Source organism: Urocitellus parryii, chromosome 8 (genome assembly GCF_045843805.1).
Source record: "Urocitellus parryii isolate mUroPar1 chromosome 8, mUroPar1.hap1, whole genome shotgun sequence".
NCBI classification, from domain to species: Eukaryota; Metazoa; Chordata; class Mammalia; order Rodentia; family Sciuridae; genus Urocitellus; species Urocitellus parryii.
In genome coordinates, this window is record NC_135538.1 from 108387639 (window position 1) to 108406592 (window position 18954).

The 18954-nt window shown below is 37.5% G+C and overlaps 1 protein-coding gene across 5 annotated transcripts in view; it reads right to left on the bottom strand.

Moving 5' to 3' along the window:
- Positions 1-1301: 1301 nt before the first annotated feature.
- Positions 1302-18954, bottom strand: part of Ubr2 (ubiquitin protein ligase E3 component n-recognin 2) — a 125723-nt gene continuing 108070 nt past the window's right edge. For all 5 annotated transcript variants that reach the window (XM_077802195.1, XM_077802194.1, XM_026383359.2 and 2 more), the window contains 9 exons: positions 17864-17999; positions 17053-17143; positions 15526-15656; positions 14094-14202; positions 10177-10233; positions 8337-8414; positions 7121-7291; positions 4908-5009; positions 1302-3689 (listed from right to left, as the gene is read on the bottom strand). In XM_077802195.1, the coding sequence (XP_077658321.1) occupies positions 3548-3689; positions 4908-5009; positions 7121-7291; positions 8337-8414; positions 10177-10233; positions 14094-14202; positions 15526-15656; positions 17053-17143; positions 17864-17999 (1017 nt within the window). In that variant the 3' untranslated portion in view covers positions 1302-3547. The remainder of the gene's footprint in view (positions 3690-4907; positions 5010-7120; positions 7292-8336; positions 8415-10176; positions 10234-14093; positions 14203-15525; positions 15657-17052; positions 17144-17863; positions 18000-18954) is intronic.

The window sequence follows — 18954 nt, forward strand, 5'->3', positions numbered from 1 at the left end:
ACAGAGTTTTGGCTAAAAGGGAGGAAATTTCAATCCTTAATTCTTGGTGGCATTTTATCCTGTCCTCCAAAACAGAGGATGAGGTATGGATGGCCAAGTTAAAGAGATCAGAGAATAGCATGCTCAAGGACACTGTCAAGTGGGGGATTATGATAGAAGGGACAACTCCTAGATATTTTCTCAAGGGGAATGAGAATTCAGTCAACACAAAAACCCACATATAAATGTAGTAGTAATCAGTGAATAATCACCAGAAGCACCAAATATTCACTACCTGGCAACGGTACAAACATTTATACAACCAAATAGTACTCAACAATCAAAATAAAAGGAACATGGGTGACTCTTTGTGAGAGAAACAGACTCAACAAGCTACATACAATGATTCCACTTGTATCTCATCTGACAAAAGGCACAGAGGGACAGATTATTAGTGGGAGCCAGAATCGGAACATAAAGAAAAGCTGGCTACAAAAGGGCACCAGGGAATTTTTTTGGGTGATGGAACAGTTCTATTTCTTAATTGTTTGTAAAATACCTTCAATAAGCTTTGCTTGGAAAAACAAGAGTAGGGACAGAGCAAGATGTGTACCCGAGGGGGCTTGAAGAGTCCTGGAACTAAAAACTACACTGGGTAGGGAGTAGCTGGGGCAGCTTTACCAACCAGGAGACAGGGAAGGTTTTAGTTTCACACTTTTCTGTTAAGAGGATTCTGAAAATCACAGCAGAACCCCTCATATCTAAGGGCTCTGCTATGATTAAAAAATATCACTTCCTGGGGCTGGGGTTGTGGCTCAGTGGTAGAGCGCTGGCCTAGCATGCGTGAAGCCCTGGGTTTGATTCTCACCACCGCATAAAGATAAATAAATAAAAGTATTGTGTCCATTTACAGCTAAAAAATATTTAGAAAGACACTTCCTTTCTATATATGTCTCAGAAGCATAAAGTGTCTGGCAAGTGTGTAAGGATAAGAAGCTGGAGACCACCAGATACGGACAAGAGTTGAAACCTGGGCAGGTCTCAAAGTGCCTTGTTGTCCTAGTAATTTGAGGACTGAAATGGGTCCAGAAAAGTCACAAACTATCATTGACAATGAAAATAAAATTTAATTGGCTGAAATAATGACTTAAGCTTTCTCTGGGAAGGTCAGAATGACTTGGCTAGAAGCCATAGTTGACACTAATAATATAAGCCTCTTAAATTTCAAGCTAATACAGAAGTCCCACTTCCGCAGCAAGGTGATATAGGAAGCACTGCTGTGACATTTAAATGTGTGAAATAAAACCAAAAAGAAGATGTAGGTCAATCCAAAGTAATGTCAACACCTAAAGCATTTATTTGGTTATCTTTAAACTTTTTACATATGATACATCTCAAATTTTACAAGTTGTTCACAGATATTAAAGTTATACCCAATTTATTAAACAGATATGATTCCCTGATATGGAAAGCATGTTATATTAACATTTCTACAATAAACATAAAACATGCGAAACAAATCATAAAACTAAGTTGCTTTGTTAAGTAGGGAAGACAGGAAAGACAACTAACTTAACATCAGAAAATAAAAGGTTGTGCACGTTGCAAATTCATGTAAATTCATCTTCTTCCAGACTCTTTGATTTTCTCAGAGAATAGAATCCAGGGACACAAATTCTGCTAACTCCAGGCTTCTATGAAGTCAGGCCTGAAAAGCTGGAGCACTGTTATGATTTGGTGAAAATGTTTATAATCCACTTAAAGGGAGAAACCTGGTCTTATAATTTAAAGTCCAAGTATGGTAAACACATGGGGGAGGGGGGGAAAGAAGCTAAACTTAAAAGCGAAAGAAACCATATGTGTCAAAGACCAAAAGAAACCTAAATTATGCCATTTACAGCCCAAACAATCAGATTGTATAAATCAGAGAAAGGCCAGGAAATGGAGGAGAGAGATGGATTCTAATTTGGATTTTCTTCCCGCTGAATCTTTGCTTACTGTGTGGGCCAACTGCAAGCAAAAGAATTTTAAGGCCAACCTTTCAAAAGGAAGTGGTTCCTTCACAAACAACTTTGGAGAGAGATGTGGCTTCTGCATTTTCTCTTACTTTAGTCTCAGGTCTGGATTTCTGACCTTCCTCCCGGGAATTCTGTGGAGTGTGCACAGATGAGTGGAATGGAACTTGCTCATGCAATGCTGAGTAACAGGGTTACTTTCATTGGTTATAAAATTGAAGAGCCTCTTGTCATTCATTTGCTCCTTAGCCCCACCCTAGAGAGGCAAGATCTATTCCTCCACTAAATCCATAACACTTTTAGTATGTATCCAAGCTCTCAGCACACTTGTATCAAATGTGAGTAACTGTGTGGTATGTAAGAGTTCTAGCTGGATGCAGTGTTGCCTGCCTGTAAACCAACAATTCAGGAGACTGAGGCAGCAGGATAACAAGTTTAAGACCAGCCTCAGCAATTGAGTGAGGCCCTAAGAAACTTAGCAAGACTCTGTCTTAAAATAAAAAAGGCTGGGGATGTGGCTCAGTGGTAAAGTACCTCTGGGCTCAATCCCCAGTACCCCCCCCCCCAAAAAAAAGAAGAGTTCTAAGCCATTTTACTGAGCAGCTGTCATTCTAGGAAGGCACCTCTTAGTAAGAATGATACTTAAAAGGAATAAAAAGCCTGGGTGCATCCCAGGAATGTACTAAGTAAGCCACTAGGTAAGCAGCAAATCAGCTATTCCAGAGAATGCTGGACAGGGTGGGGAACTCAAAACACCGAGTATTTTTTTTTTCTTTTCTTTTTTTTTTGCTAGTGTATGATTCTAGATGCATATATTCTCTCCATTTAGCCTTAAAAAGAACAGATAAAATTACTGTCTGACAAATTAGATTCTTTCAGTTTTCAAAAAGCCCTTTTAGTGAGTTTTACTCTCAAAGCTAAAAATAGGAAAAACGAACAAAAACCCTCAACCTCCGATATCCGTGAAAAATTAGCCAGCATACTAGGAAACCACTCCTCTCTGTGTGCTCCTTCAGCATGCATGTTCCTCAACCTTCTCTCAGTCCACAGTAAGGAGGGAATCCTGCCTCTGAAATCAACTATGTTGCTCTTAGAAGTAGGGTCCAGTCAGCAGAGGGCAACACCAACCCAGTCCCAGTCCTGAGTCACTTAGAGGAGCCAGGAAGTATGACCTGGATGGGCACCGACTGCCTCTGCTGAATAAGCACCAGCTCCAGAGTTCACCAGATTCCATATGGTTCAGGCCACAGGCAATAGCTGATGCGGTCAGACTCCCACAGAGGCTGAGCTCCAGTCCGGGAAGGGAAGCTCTTCATTGGCTGTTAAAACCCAAGGCAGGGCATTTGAGGGGCAGACACAGTGCAAGAAAATCTGCTGATGGAAGATGATTTTCATCAGTCCCTGGAGTTGGAAAACTACAAAGATAAAACTGGGCAGGAAGGCTTAAATAAAGAATTTATTTCAAAATTCAGCTGAACTTATTTCCTATTCTCTTTCTTGAAAAGCCAAATGGGTTACAAAACTCCAAGTTCATGTTTTTGGCAATGAAGTGATTATAAATGTTGCCAGTCAATGCCAACAAGTGTCTGATTTGCTTCCTGTGCATGTCCGATCTCCTCTGTGATACTGTGTTGGTGCCAGAGCTTCTGAATCTTCTGAAATCGCTCTTTGCACAAATGTAAAGGATTTCCCCGTCTAGAAGGAAGACACGTGTCACTCAGGATGCATTCTGTTTATTCACCCAATACAACCTAATTCTTCCTGGTCTGGGAAAGGTACAAGTTATTGGTTTTCGATCCTTGGTCAAATTTCTGTCTGGAAGGTAACTTTAGCTGTTAACAAACACATTTACTCTGAAGGTTTGCTAATAGCAGCTGATGAGGGGTGAGGCTGGGACACAGGTCTGGGTTGAGAGGCTAAAATACTCACTGTCCATTTTGTGGGTAACATGTAAAAAGGGAAATAGGGCAGAGGAGGGTGGGAAAGGAGAATTATAGTGATAAAAATGTTCCCCAGAGTGCTCTCTTTCATTCACAATCTCATTATAGTAGCCAAATGTGAATACCTGCCAGGTCTCATTTAATGCCTGCCATTAAATTACAGGCTTTGGTGGCTTCAACCTCGGCCCAGGGCCTCAAGGCAGGTCCTAGGTGCTCATCCTCTTCAGAGAAGTGGGAAGAACTGTCATTAGTAGCATATAGTCAAACCCTACACCAAGCACCTGGGCAAGCTCTTCTAATTACCTTGCCTGTGTTTCCAGGCCTTTAACTTTGGCTACTCAAGCCTGAATGGTAATACCTGGGCTAAAATTTTTACCTTCTTTGGTCCAAAAAGATAATCTAAAAGAAGTTCTTTAATAGTATTTGGTGAACTGCTAGCGTTTTGCTAAAATGCTATATGATATACTAGAAGCCACCAGAATAGAGTGATAAGCCTAACGTGATGTTATATCTTTTTCTGTATGTTCTAATATTTGTTCCTCAGATTCTTACGTAATAAGACAAGCACATGTCTTAGCAATTAAACTCTGTTCTTATATCACCCGGAGATCCCTTGGTCTCCCCTACACACAGCTCAACAAATCAGAATGGGCCATCCCTGTAGTGCTCTGCTGCTGTGGATGCTATGTGGTAATTCAAATGGTGCTTTGGAATGATAGATGGAATCCAGTTACACTATGTTTTCCTCTGTTCCTTTATCTATCCTGATGTTTCTCATGGCATTTTCAAGGCTGGAAGAACAATAAACCAGGCAGCCAGGATGCCCTCTACTTAGAAAAGAGTTTACAGATGACATAGACATCTCTTCCAGAATCCAACTCTGGGGTCTGCAAGCTGACTTCATGGTGCTCGCCATGTACTGAAGGCCCTGAGGCCCAGAGTTGCTACCCAGCCCCCCAGGACAGACCCTTACCTGAGTCCCTGGTCTGTCTCCCCATAGTCATCCAGGTAAGGAGGAGAATAAAAACAGCCTTTGGTTTTGCCAGCTAAAAATAGCACCTGACATTCCCGTACTCTGTAGAGAAATCATTCATATGTTACACATTTATGTTACTAACCAAGTTTTGGATTCAGTTCCAAATGAAACGAGGTCTTTTAAAAAAATAAATAAATCCAGTTTTAGAAGAAATAGCATCTACAGCAAAGATATAATTAAAAATATCACCCCCATCTACCTGAGTTTTTTAAAAAATTATTTTTAATTTATTTTTCTTTTTAGATATATAATAGTAGAGTATATTCTGACATATTATACAACATGGAGTATAACATTACAATTAGGATCCCATTCTTGTGGTTGTACATGATGTGGAGTTACACTGGTTGTGTATTTATATATGTACATAGGAAAGTTATATGCCTGAGTTTTTAATAAGGCTACAAAGAGTGTATTATAATCAACAATGATTATATTGCAAATCCACATAAAGACACTGAGGGATAGGAAACGAGGGATCAAATAACACAATTTTAAAAATTGTTAAATGTGAGAAGATAGTAAACTTTTGCTTAGCGCCTTGCTAAGGCTGGCTTTGAACTCACGATCCTCTTGATGTCTCAGCCTCCTGAGCGGCTGGGATTAAAGGTGTGTGCCACTGCACCTGGCCTTTAACCATTATTATGAGGAAATTATTCATTTAAAGAACTGGGTGCAAACACTGATGCAAGGCAACACACTTTGTACTACTTTCACAAGGGAAAATATTACTTGCACATTTCTCCCACTGGCTATTTAAAAATTGGTCTCCTTATCCCTTGGAAAGATTTGTCTTAGGGCTTCTTTTGCTTTCTTTTTCTTTGTTGTTGTTAATAATTCAGCTCAATTCAACAAACATTTATTGAAATCTGCGGCGTATAAGAAATTGTGAGGGCCCTAAGAAGATACTAAGATGATTTAGATATGGATAAAACCTAATCCCCAGAGGAGCTAAGACTCACGACTCTTCTCTGCTTCAAACCACGCAACGGCTTCCATCTCTTTCAGAGATGTCACTAGGACATATCAAGCTGTGATTATATTCCTGTGCACAAATCTCCAGTGATACCAGTTTCCCTGTCTTGAACATGGCAGGAATGTACCCACTCAGCACTGTCGACTAGCTATTCCCTGACTAGGTATTCCTCCCTTTTATGTCTTTACTCAAAAGTCAGTCTTAGAGAGCTGTCCTTGTTCTAGTAGCTAAACTTCAACTTCCCAGCAGGCATTTCATATGCTCCTTTCTGTTATATTTTTTCTTCATAACATATCAACTATCTATAAATTCTTCTGTCATTAGAAAATGAGATCCATAAGGGAAAAAAAAAATCTTTTTTGGTGAAGTGCTGAGGGTTAAACCTAGGATCGTGTGTATGCTAAGCACATGCTCTACCACTGAACTACACCCCTGGCCCCAGGGTAGATACATCAGTCTGCTTTGCTGACTGCTACAATTTTTGTTCTTTAGTTATAGGTGGACACAATATCTTTATTTTATTTTTATGTGGTACTGAGGATCAAACCCATTGCCTTACGCATGCTAGGCGAGTACTCTACCTCTGAGCCACTGATCTAGCCCCTGACTGCTGTATTTTCCATGTCTACTACATGTACTTAGTAGTTATTAAGTATTTGTTGTATGCTGTTGAATGAACAGAACTACATATACCAGTTTATGATGCATGAGCAGAGGTAAAATCAAAAAAAGTTATGAGGACATAACAGAAGAAATAGTTCTGACTGGATTTGGGCAGAAAAACAGAAACAGTTGGAAGTTCCACATCATAGAGAAGCATGAAGAAGGTAGAACAAAACTGTTATCTGGAGTGAGGGTGGAAGAGGGGAATAGTAAGAGAAATACTAACAGAGTTGGCAGCAACCAAATATGAGACATGAGAGATCCTTATGTTCCTCAAACAATAAGACAACAGTGGTCTTGAAATTCTCTGCAATGTTTTAATTTGTTTTTTTTGTTTTGTTTTGTTTTAGTGCTGGGGAATGAACCCACGGCTTCACATATGATAGGTTATCAATTACTCTACCACAAGGTCACATCCCCAGTCCTGCAATGTCGTAATTTCTTGTGCCAATACCTCAAAAAGCACATAAGAGGCAGACCCAAAGCTATAACGCCCCCTGCAGGTCCTTACCTCAGGAAGATGCCTGCACCAGAGCCGCAGGAGTAAGTATGAGCTGTGCAGGCTCCTACATCCTCCCCTTCTAGCTCAGTCTGGCAGCAGTAGCTCTGGGAGCACAGCAGAGTTCCACATACAAGGCACAGAGTTGGGGCTCTGCTTTTATCACCACCTGATTTGGGGCACCTCCACAGGGGAAAAAAAAAAAGTCATTGTTCTGAAAAAGAGTGATAAAAGAGTTGATAGTGAAAAAAACCACCCTGGAAAAATGTTTTATAATATCAAGTGGAGCGCCAAAGATGCATCCTGTAACCCAGGTCAAATTATCCCTAGACTAGGAAATGGGGACATCATATGTATATATACACAAAAGTCATGTATGAGAAACACTCAAGGAATCAAAAATTGGAGAAAGGATAAATAAAATCATCAACAGGAGAAAATTGTAAGTTAATTGTGCTATTGTCAAGTAATGAAATACTACAGAGAAAAGCAATGACTTTAAGTTCTATGCCACATGGATAAATCTTAGAAACAATGCCTAGTGATAAATTATGTGGAGTATGTACAGTACAATGCCATTTTAATTTTTTTTTAAAAGAGAGAGTGAGAGAGGGAGAATTTTAATATTTATTTTTTAGTTATCGGCGGACACAACATCTTTGTTTTGTATGTGGTGCTGAGGATCGAACCCCAGCTGCACGCATGCCAGGCGAGCGCGCTACCGCTTGAGCCACATCCCCAGCCCCATTTTAATTTTTTTTAAAAAAAATATTTTTTTAATTGTAGTTGGACACTATACCTTTATTTTATTTTTATGTGGTGCTAAGGATCAAACCCAGTGCCCCGCGCGTACTAGGAAAGCACTCTTCCACTGAGCCACAACCTCAGCCACTTTAAAGTTTAAAAAAAAATTTTTAAGTAGTTGTTGATGGTTATTTATTTATTTCATAATATATTAAGAATTATGAGGGCTCTTATTACTTTGGAGTGCAATTATTTGATAATCTTTTGTGAATCAAACTTGCCCCCTACCACCCCATATCCTATATCTTATTCTGAAATATGGTAGAGAATGGTGCTTTTATAAATTAGGTAATATAAAGTATTTCTGACGTTATGATTTTCTTACCCAAACAAAACAAAGAACAACCAATCCCTCAAATTCTTTCTAGAAAGGTAAATTTTTCCAGTGATAGGGAATGCTTTATGTTCTAGTACCAAAACTTACGAGAAATTGGATGCTTGATTAATGAGGCTGCTGTAATCCTCTGGAAGGTCTATTAATTTGTTAGATTCTCTTGGATAGCTAAAGTAAACACACAAATTTTAAAAATCAATTAATATAAAAGGTCACATTATAATGACAATATAACTCTTAACTTAGTTAAAACAAATAAAGGAAGACTAAATCTGAGTAATCACATGTCATCATAGTGGTATAGGCCAGAGTAAGAAACCAAAGATGTATTCATGACACAGTGTCTTAGGGTTCACATTTTTTTACTTGTAGTGCTCAGAACAGCAGCAATGGTACTTAGTATCTGTACCACTTAAGCAAAAAGGTAGCTGTAGAAAGGAGGATAGGGGCAGATGAAGATATTCATTCTCAGCTTCTATCTAAACAATACAGTAATGGACAGCCCAATCACCAAACTTAGGATACTGAATGCAGGAAGGTTATCCTTATTAATGGTGACGTTAAGCTGAAATGAGTGGAACACAGGAAGCAACAGAAGAGCAAACACGTTTTCTTTATAGAGATACCAAGCTATGTTGATTCTGTGTTTCAAGTTTATTCTAAAAAAATTCAGATCCAAATCCAACCGGTATTTGAGGGTCCACTCCCAGTATGAGAAGCTTCCATGTGCACACATACCTGTCCACCCAGCATGGTGTAACTGTTCACTACTTTATCTACTGCAAAGATAAGGAGTGAACTTCAACTGAAGAGAAATTACTTTATAGACAGTAGTTCTTAATCAGACCAGAATCATCTGGTGGAGTTCTAGGGAAATAAATATGTTAGAGCTCCAATTTGAGAGAAATTAAATTTGATAGATAGTTATTTCAGTATTTTTTTAAAAGTTCCAAGGTTATTCTGATATTTATACCTTAAGTCTATATATTCAGAGTTTCTTGACTATCAGTTTGAACCATAAGAAATTGATAATATTAAACCATTTCTTTTTTTTTTTTAAATATTTATTTATTTTAGTTATTGGCGGACACAACATCTTTGTTTGTATGTGGTGCTGAGGATCAAACCCGGGCCGCACGCATGCCAGGAGAGCGCACTACCGCTTGAGCCATATCCCCAGCCCTTAAACCATTTCTGACTTATAGAATCTTGAATTTCATATGGCTTGACTAGAAATTTTCATATGGTATTATCATTTTTGGATGTGTAGAAACAAATGAATAGAAGTAATAATCTACTCCTCTCTTTATTTTTATGGATGATGTATTAAGCAGAACAAAGGAAATATTAACAGATGAAGCATAGCTGGCATAAGTGCAGAAGCAAACTTTACTACAAAATCAAACAGAATTAATGCAAAAAGGAATGAATTAAAGACAAAAATAAAAATGGCCATGATTTGAGTTATTGAAAGTAGATGACAAGCATGTGGATGGAGCCTTATTATACTATTCTTTTTATTTCCTTTTTCATTTGATAGTTAAATATTTATTTAAAGTTAAAATGTCCCAAATCTTTTTTTCCCTCATTATACAATTCTTTATACTTTGAGATAGTTTAAAATTTTCCACAATAAAAGATACACAAAAAAAAGCTAAAAGAACCTAAAAGAGGACCTACATTTTAAAGTGAATATTCCAAAATAATAATTCTGCTATCTTCTTTTTCATCTAGAATAAGTATATTTATGTTCTTATTTCTGCATTTAATAAACTCTCATCATTAGATTTAGAAGGAAGTATGAATGCAGGATACTCTACTTCTTAGAATCACTAAAGTTATGGGAAATCAATTTTGAAAAAATATAATACACCCTACATGTCTTCCCTACCATCCACCCCAGTCAAGTCTTTGGTCATCTTTAACTTACCTTATGGCATCTCTTTCACTTGCTAGATATCTTTTAACTTCACTGTTATGACACCAACTTTAATGTAAATAGGGAAAAACAAAACAAAACAAAAAAATTTAAAGGGTTAGAACTAGAATTTTCCCTCTTTTATAGCCAATAAAAGGAAAATTATCTTTACATAATATATTTAGTTCATCAAAATAAGCCTAGAATAAGAAATATTCCATGCTTACATAATTATATTATAATGGATTCTACTGTCATGTATAATAAAAAGAATCAATAGAAAAACTGCAATAAGGACTGGGGTTGTAGCTCAGTGGCAGAATGCCTGCCTCACACATGAGGCACTGGGTTCAATCCTCAGCATCACATAAAAATAAATATAAATAAAGATTGTATCCATCTACAACTTAAAAAATTCAAAAAAAAAAAAAAAAGAAAAACTGCAATAAAAGAAAGAAGCCTAGAGAAATATCACATTTTGCCTCCAACTTTTTAAAATCAGAATATTTTTTAAAAGCAAGAATGGTTAATATATTGAAATTTGCACTATATACCTTTTTTGTTGTTGTATGTTTGGTGGTACTGGTGATCAAACCTAGGGCTTGCACATGCTAGGCAAGTGCTTTACAACTGAGCTACATCTGCAGCCCTTTTAATTACCCTACTAATATGGACATTCTAGAAAAATCAATTTAAATAATGACAAAATAATATTATCTGAATCTACAAGACCTATATTAAACATTTTTTATTGTAGTAAAACATACATAAGATTATAAATAAGATTTACACACACACACACACACACACACACACAGATATATTTTTAAGTATTCTATCAGGAGTGCCCTGAACTACAACCCCAGTCTTTTTAAAAAAATTTTTGATAGGATCTTGCTTAGTTGCCAAGGCTGCTTGAACCTGTAATAACTACTTTAAAATGTACCAGTTCTGTGGCATTAAGCATATTTATACCATTGTGCAACTACCAACATGTATCTCCAGAACATTTTCATCTTTCCAAATTAAACTCTGCCCATTAAACATTTCCCTAACTCTTGGAAATCCCCATTTTGCTATCTCATGACTTTGACTATTCTAAGTACTTCATTAAAATGGAATCATCAAATTTGTCCTTTTGTGGCAGGTTTACTTCACCTAGCATAGTGTATCCTCTAGGTTCAACCATAACATTCCTCTGTGTATGTGTGTCCATCACATTTTGTTTATCTATTCATCTGTTGATGAACATTGGGTTGTTTCTACTTTTTGGTGATGATAAATAATGCTGTTATGAACACGGATGTGAAGGTACCTATTTGAGTGCTCGAGTTCAACTCTTCTTCAATAAACACATTTGAGTGGAATTGCTGGACGGTAGGCAATTCTGTTTTAACTTTCTAAGAAATTGCTATATTACTTTCCATAGTGGCCCTATCACTTTCTGTTCCTACCAGTAATGCACAAGGATCCCAATTTTTCCACATCCTTGCCAACACTTATTTTCTCTTCATAAAAAAGAACAAAAACACTATTTTAATGGACATAAAGTGGCATCTTACTGTGCTCCTGATTTGTATTTCTACAATGACTAAGTGTATCTTTTCATATGCTTATTGGCCACTTGTGTATCTGATTTGGAAAAATACCTTTGTAAGTGTTTTGCCCATTTAAAAAAATAAAATATTCTTTTTAAAATAATTTTTTTCAGGGGCTGGGAATGTGGCTCAGGCGGTAGCGCGCTCGCCTGGCATGCGTGCGGCCCGGGTTCGATCCTCAGCACCACATACCAACAAAGATGTTGTGTCCGCCGAGAACTAAAAAATAAATATTAAAAAAATTCTCTCTCTCTCTCTCTCCTCTTTCACTCTCTCTTAAAAAAAAATTTATAATTTTTTTCAGTTGTAGTTGGACACAATACCTTTATTTATTTATTTAAAAATGATCTCTCTCTTTTTTAATATTTTTAAAGTTGTCAATGGACCTTTATTTTATTTATTGATACACAGTGCTGAGAATCGAACCCAGTGCCTCACACATGCTAGGCAAGTGCTCTGCCACTGAGCCACAACCCCAGCTACTGAGCCACAACCCCAGTTAATACCTTTATTTTAGTTATTTATTTTTATGTGGTACTGAGGATTGAACCCAGTGCCTTGCATATGCTAGGTAAGTGTTCTACCGCTGAGCTATAACCCCAGCCCAAATTATTATTTTTAAATAATGTTCAATTGTAGGAGTTCTGGCTATTAATTCTTTTTTTCTTTTGGGGGGAGGCGGGAGGGGACGGTACTGGGGATTGAACTCAGGGACACTCAACCACTGAGCTATATCCCCAGCCCTATTTAGCATTTTATTAAAGACAGGGTCTTGCTGATTGCTTAGTGCCTTACTTATTTGCTGAGGCTGGCTTTGAACTTGCTATCCTCCTGACTCAGCCTACCAGAACCAGGAGCATGTCTAAGGTGACTTGGACTGGTCTCTGGGAGGCTGAGGAATCCAAAGGAAGGAGGAGGGTGGGCAGGCTGTGGACTGTCCCTCAGAGTGAGTGGAAATCCAGGCTAAAGGTAAGAGGCGCCAGCCACCCGCACAGCTGTTCCCTAGGCAGGGAGGAGAGGAAAGGGTTTGGGACAGTACAGCTATCCTCCTGCCTCATCCTACCAGGCTGTTGGGATTATAGGCATGTGCCACCACACCCGGCATGGCTATTCATTCTTATCAGATTTATGATTTACACATTTTGTGGGTAGAATAGCCATATATCTTAACTCAGTCACTAACTTCACGGGATTGATAGGTCAATTCCTCTAGACTTCAATGTTTTCAAACACAAAGTGAGAATCCTGGACTAGAAGATAATCCTTAATGTTTCTTTTAGCTTTAAAAATCTATGGAACAGAGTCCTTAACAAGTAAATTCACATAATGAAATAAGCATTTCAAGCTGGGCCTAATGGTGCATATTTGTGATCCTCGGAGGCTACAGCATGAGGATCATTTTTTTTTAATATTTATTTTTTAGTTGTAGTTGGACACAATACCTTTATTTTATTTATTTATTTTTATGTGGTGCTATGGATCTAACCCAGGGCCTTGCATGTGCTAGGCGAGTACTCTACTGCTGAGCCACAATCCAACCCTGGAGGATCACATTTTTAAGGGCAGTCTCAGCAGCTCAATGAGACCCTGTCTCAAAATAAAAAAAGCATTCCTACCATGACTCCCTTTCCACGCAAATCTGTTTATGTTTATTCATTATCCTGGCAAAAACCTTATCCTTTTTTTTTTTAAATATTTATTTATTTATTTATTTATTTTTAGTTCTCGGCAGACACAACATCTTTGTTGGTATGTGGTGCTGAGGATCGAACCCGAGAGAGAGAGAGAGAGAGAGAGAGAGAGAGAGAGAGAGAGAGAGAGAGAGAGAGAGAGAGAGAGAGAGAGAGAGAGAATTTTTAATATTTATTTTTTTTTAGTTCTCGGCGGACACAACATCTTTGTTGGTATGTGGTGCTGAGGATCGAACCCGGGCCGCACGCACGCCAGGCGAGCGTGCTACCGCTGAGCCACATCCCCAGCCCAACCTTATCCTTTTTAAAAGTCAAATACTTAGCTAAAATGTACTAACTGAACTCAGAGGCACTTAACCACTGAGCCACATCTCTAGCTCTTCTTTATATTTTATTTAGAGACAGGCTCTCAATTGAGTTGCTTAGTGCCTTGCTTTTGCTGAGGCTGGCTTTGAACTTATTATCCTCCCACCCATCCTCCTGAGCTGCTGGGATTACAGGTGTGCACCACCATGCCCAGCATAAAAAAGTACTAAATCTTATAGTACAAATTTTATGTGTTGAATTTTATTGTGAAAAATTAGTTTGTTTCATATAACTATTTAATGTAATGAAGAAAAGCATCATGTATAGTCATTACCTTTCAATCAGTGAATTCATTATCTCATTATTTTCTTGAAAAAGGCAAATGAGGTTGGTTGGTAGGGAAAGGTAGTTACATAAATGTTCAAAATGGCTTAGTCCAGAAACTGCAAATGTAGAAGAAAAGAATAATCATAAAACAACATTCTGCATGGGAATAAGCAACAGCAGAGCTTTAAATAAAAATTTAAAAAAGTAAAATCTGAGAGTTCATATTTGTTAGGTATAGAACTGGTAGGTTAACAGAATGGCACATGGAAGGGATTTATGGAAAATGATGCAATGAACAGTAGAATCAGGTGACTCCTACAAAGACTGGTCACAATTTCCTGGCATAGCAGCTATATAAAACATTTGGAAAACAGTGCACTCGCACAATCTACTTCAGAGGGTTACTGTAAACCTTAAATGACAAAAATAACGTATGGTGTTCTGGAAAAGTTTATAGTAGTACAGAAATATAAAGTGATTTTATTAGGCAGATGCTAACACACAATAAGGGCAGGGAAGAATAGAAGTTCACTGGATTAGACAAAGAGGAATGAAGGGAAGGGTGTGGAAATAGTATAAATGGGACATAACTTTCCCATGCCTATATATGAATGAAAAACCAGTGTAACTCCACATCATGTTCAACCACAAAAATGGGATCCTAACTAGAATAAGTTATACTCCATGTATGTATCATATGTCAAAGCACATTCTCCTGTTGTATATCTAAATAGAATTAAAAAATTAGAAAAAAACAATGTGATTGTATCATGAGAGATGACCTTAAATACTAACTCTAATCATAAATAAATATTTTGGATTATTCTAAATGGTGCCTGGGCAACTGAAAGAATAGAGACACCTGTCAAAAAACCTTTAGACAGTTACATGCAGGCATCCTATGACCAGTGCCAGGTACTATCAGAGCACAGTTACATGAACACTTATACTACTTTTATTAAATAAATTACAAGGGAACATAGAAAACAACTGAAAGAGCAAATGAATTCCCACCTTAAAATCAAATTTATGTGCAGTTATGGTATTCTGAATTTTAATGCCATACATTTCAAATTAAAAACCACATAAAATTGTTTCACTTTTTAAAATCTGAGGAACACAGTTTTGAACCACACAATCAAACAATTTAATACCTGAAAGGAGAACTACAGTCTTTATGGGAGTGCTTGCAAATGCAAAAATATTTACACAGAAGTTTAAAAGTACATTTAATGAGATTCAAATAAAAAGTAGACAAGAACATAGATAGGGTCTCACTGAGTTGCTAAGCACCTCACCATTGCTAAGGCTGGTTTTGAATTTGCAATCCTCCTATCTCAGCCTCCCAAGCTGCTGGGATTACAGGCACGGTCAGCTTTATTCTAAACTGTGAAAAGAGTACAAACATTTCCTACATTTGAAAAGAAATGAGACATTACCTTGAATGTCAGGTGGGGATGGAACTCCATTTAGGTAATGAAAAAACAATGCAGAGCACTTCAGAAAAGGCATGATCCCAGCTCTGATGCTCTTCCACAGATGCCAGCCAGAAGGTATTTCTTTCAAGGCACTGCAACAGAAAATGATTATTAGGAAATCTAGTAAGAAAAGATCATTCTAGTTAAAGCACAGCGTGAAAACAGAACATATATGCTTAGGAGTGGCTTAATAGGCTAGTAGTAGTAACTTTGACTATGACAGGATGCCAACTAGTTATGTAGCCTCCAATGCTGCTACGAAAATTTACAAAAGTAACATAGCCACATTAAAAAAGTCTGGAAATTGAAAAACCATCAACTATTCCAGCATCTTCTACCCAGTAGGCATCATGCCAGCAAACTATTTTCATACGAATTTGTCTCATACAATTATAAATGTAACATATGAAATTTAAGATTAACATGCTTTCCAGAACACTACATGCCATAATTTTAATACATTGGCAATATTTTTTTTACATTGGTAATATTTTGAAACGCATTAACCATAACCTACACCAAACTATTCCTCCATATGCAAACATTTAATTATTTTCAATTCTTGGCTAATGTAAATAGTATTAGAATATATGTCTTTATATACTTATAGACTTTTCTATATGTTGGATTATTTTGTTAGTGTACATACTCAGAAATGAGACACTGTAGTCAAAGAACAAACATTTTATAGGTTCTCACTGTTTGTTTTTGTGGTGCTGGGGATTGAACCCAGGGCCTTGGGCAGGCTAGGCAAGCACTCTACCAACTGAGCTATATCCCGCTCTAGGTTCTTGACATACAGAGTTAAAAGCCAAGTGAAACTGTTGCACCAAATCACAATAACTCCAACATCATGTGATGTTTTAATAATTTCACATTATTACTGCTACTGCTGAATATTACCTTAAAAAAACATACCAAGCTAGTTAAATACGCATTCAAATTCCCAATGTGATCATGTGTGTTTTAGAAAAGTACCTTTCCAAAATACATCTATCCAGCACTCTGTGTGCAAGATCCTCTGGGAAAATGAAGGGCTCCACAGACAAATAAATGTGGGAAGCACTATATACGATTACCCTTTTCTAAGATATCTCTAATTATACAAGTATACCCATAGTGCTAGAGATTGTACTCCTGTCTTTTTCTTTTTTCTTCTTCTTCTTTTTTTTGGTGTGTGTGTGTATGTGTGTGTGTGTATGGTACTGGGGACTGAACCCAGGAGTGCTCTACCACTGAGCTATATAACCCCAGCCCTTTTTACTTTGGGAAAGGATCTCACTACATTGTGAGGCTGGCCTTGAATTTGTAGTCCTTTTGCCTCAATCTCCTGAGCCACTGGGTTTGCAGGTGTATGCCACTGCAGTAGTCTCTATTCTCTTTTAAAACATGTTAATAGATGCAATTTCTCCTAATTAACAAATACATTCCTTTTTCATGTTGACCTCTACTAATATTTAGTCAATCACATAAAGATTATAATCTCACCTTCCTGTATACTGGTGAATGGTTTTATACAAAGCAAGAACTGCTAATTCTTCTTCACCAGTGGGATTTTCTTGATCCATGCCATTCTCTTCTGAAAGATAAGGAAATACTAGCACTCTGTATTTTCCTACTGTGTTGTCAAATGGAGTGATGATCACATAGGTTAAGCATTTAAATATATTTGTACACTCACAAATAACATAAAGTATTCTCACAAACTATACAGAATTTTAATCCTTCAAAGTGTGAGCACTCTATTGATCTCCAACAGATCAGCAAGCCAGCTGACATACTATGGTTGAAATCAGCTAAAGTATCATCCTAAAGATATGAAAAACCAGGAAGTTTGAATGTAATACATGACTTAACAGTGATTAACAAAAATACAAGTGAAAAAAAAAAGGGGGGGGCGCATTTTAAACATAAAATTCTAAGGGGCTCCACTGTTTTGGTACTCATATGTTGATGAACTTATGAAATAAAACAAAAGTACAAACATTTACATTGCTAGGGGATTTAAAAGGAGAAAGAAATTTGTTTCAAAACTTCTACATGAGAATAAATAGAAAAAGCACAAAACTCAATTTTAATATATATATTCTCACCCAAAATACCTTTTCCTCTAGTATTAATTTTTTTTTAAAGTTACAGATGGACACAATATCTTTATTTTATTTATTTATTTTTATGTGGTGCTGAGGATCAAACCCAGTGTCTGACATGTACTAGGTGAGCACTCTACCACTGAGCCAGCCCTCCTCTAACATTTTTTAAACTGAGAAAATTCAAGAAGACAAAAAGGAAGAGTTACCTGTACATGAGGTAAGTAAGATCTGTATGATGTGTGCCATAGTAACCAGATGAAAAATGTGGAGGTCTCCAGTGCTGAGGCTGACCCCTGAAAAATCCTGACACTGCAAGGCAGGGAAAGCGAGTACCAAGCCCACCTAGACACCAATGCAGAACATCAGTCAGTGCCTTTCCTCACAGCTAAACACACTCCCATTTTCTTACTATAATCCCTTCTGAGTTTAGGCCCTTCAAGAAAGCTTTTTTTGGGGGATGAGGGTGGAGGCAGGGGAGGTTACTGGGAATTGAACCTAGAAGCACTTTACCACTGAGTTACAACCCAGCCCTTTTTAAAAAATTTTAAAACAAGGTATCACTAAATTGCTGAGGCTGGCTTTGAACTCACAATCCTCCTGCCTCAGCCTCCTGAGCCACTGGATTTACAGGCTTGCACCACTGCCTGACACAAAAAAGCTTATTATTAATGGAAATAAAACACTTGAAATTTTTCAAGGGAGGAAACTGTGGAAAAAGTATGAGCTTTGGGACAACTTAACACCTCTGAGCATCAGTTTTTCTATTGGTAAACTTGAGATAAGAAATTTGGAATAAAGCAATAGTAGGGATTGAGGACAAATCTGAGTGTATGTGAAAGCAGGTAGGTACACAATAAATGCTAGTCCCCTGCTGCTGGTATGGTGCTGCCAACAATGGTGTTTGCAGTAGCAGTGGAAATAATAACAGCAGCTGACATTTTAGGTTTATATTCCTTAAAATGTGTCTATAGTCCTTAAAATATAATCTGTATATAGATTAACCCATGAAGTTCTGAAATATTGATGAATCTAGAGATTACGGGGACAACACTTGGGCTGCACTATGTGACAGTGTACTCTAGAACCTGTGCAAGGCAACCCACCTGAGGTGGGGGCTGAAATCTGGCCACCTACTGCTTGGCCAGCTATGCATCCTGGTACCACACTGCACTTGCTCAGTAGCTGTCCCTCTCCCTGAATCATAAAAAGGAACTGTCTGTCATTAAGCAGTGAAACCATAGGATTGTATCTGACAGATTTGCTAAAATGCACAAAAAAAACTCTATGAACCAGCAGT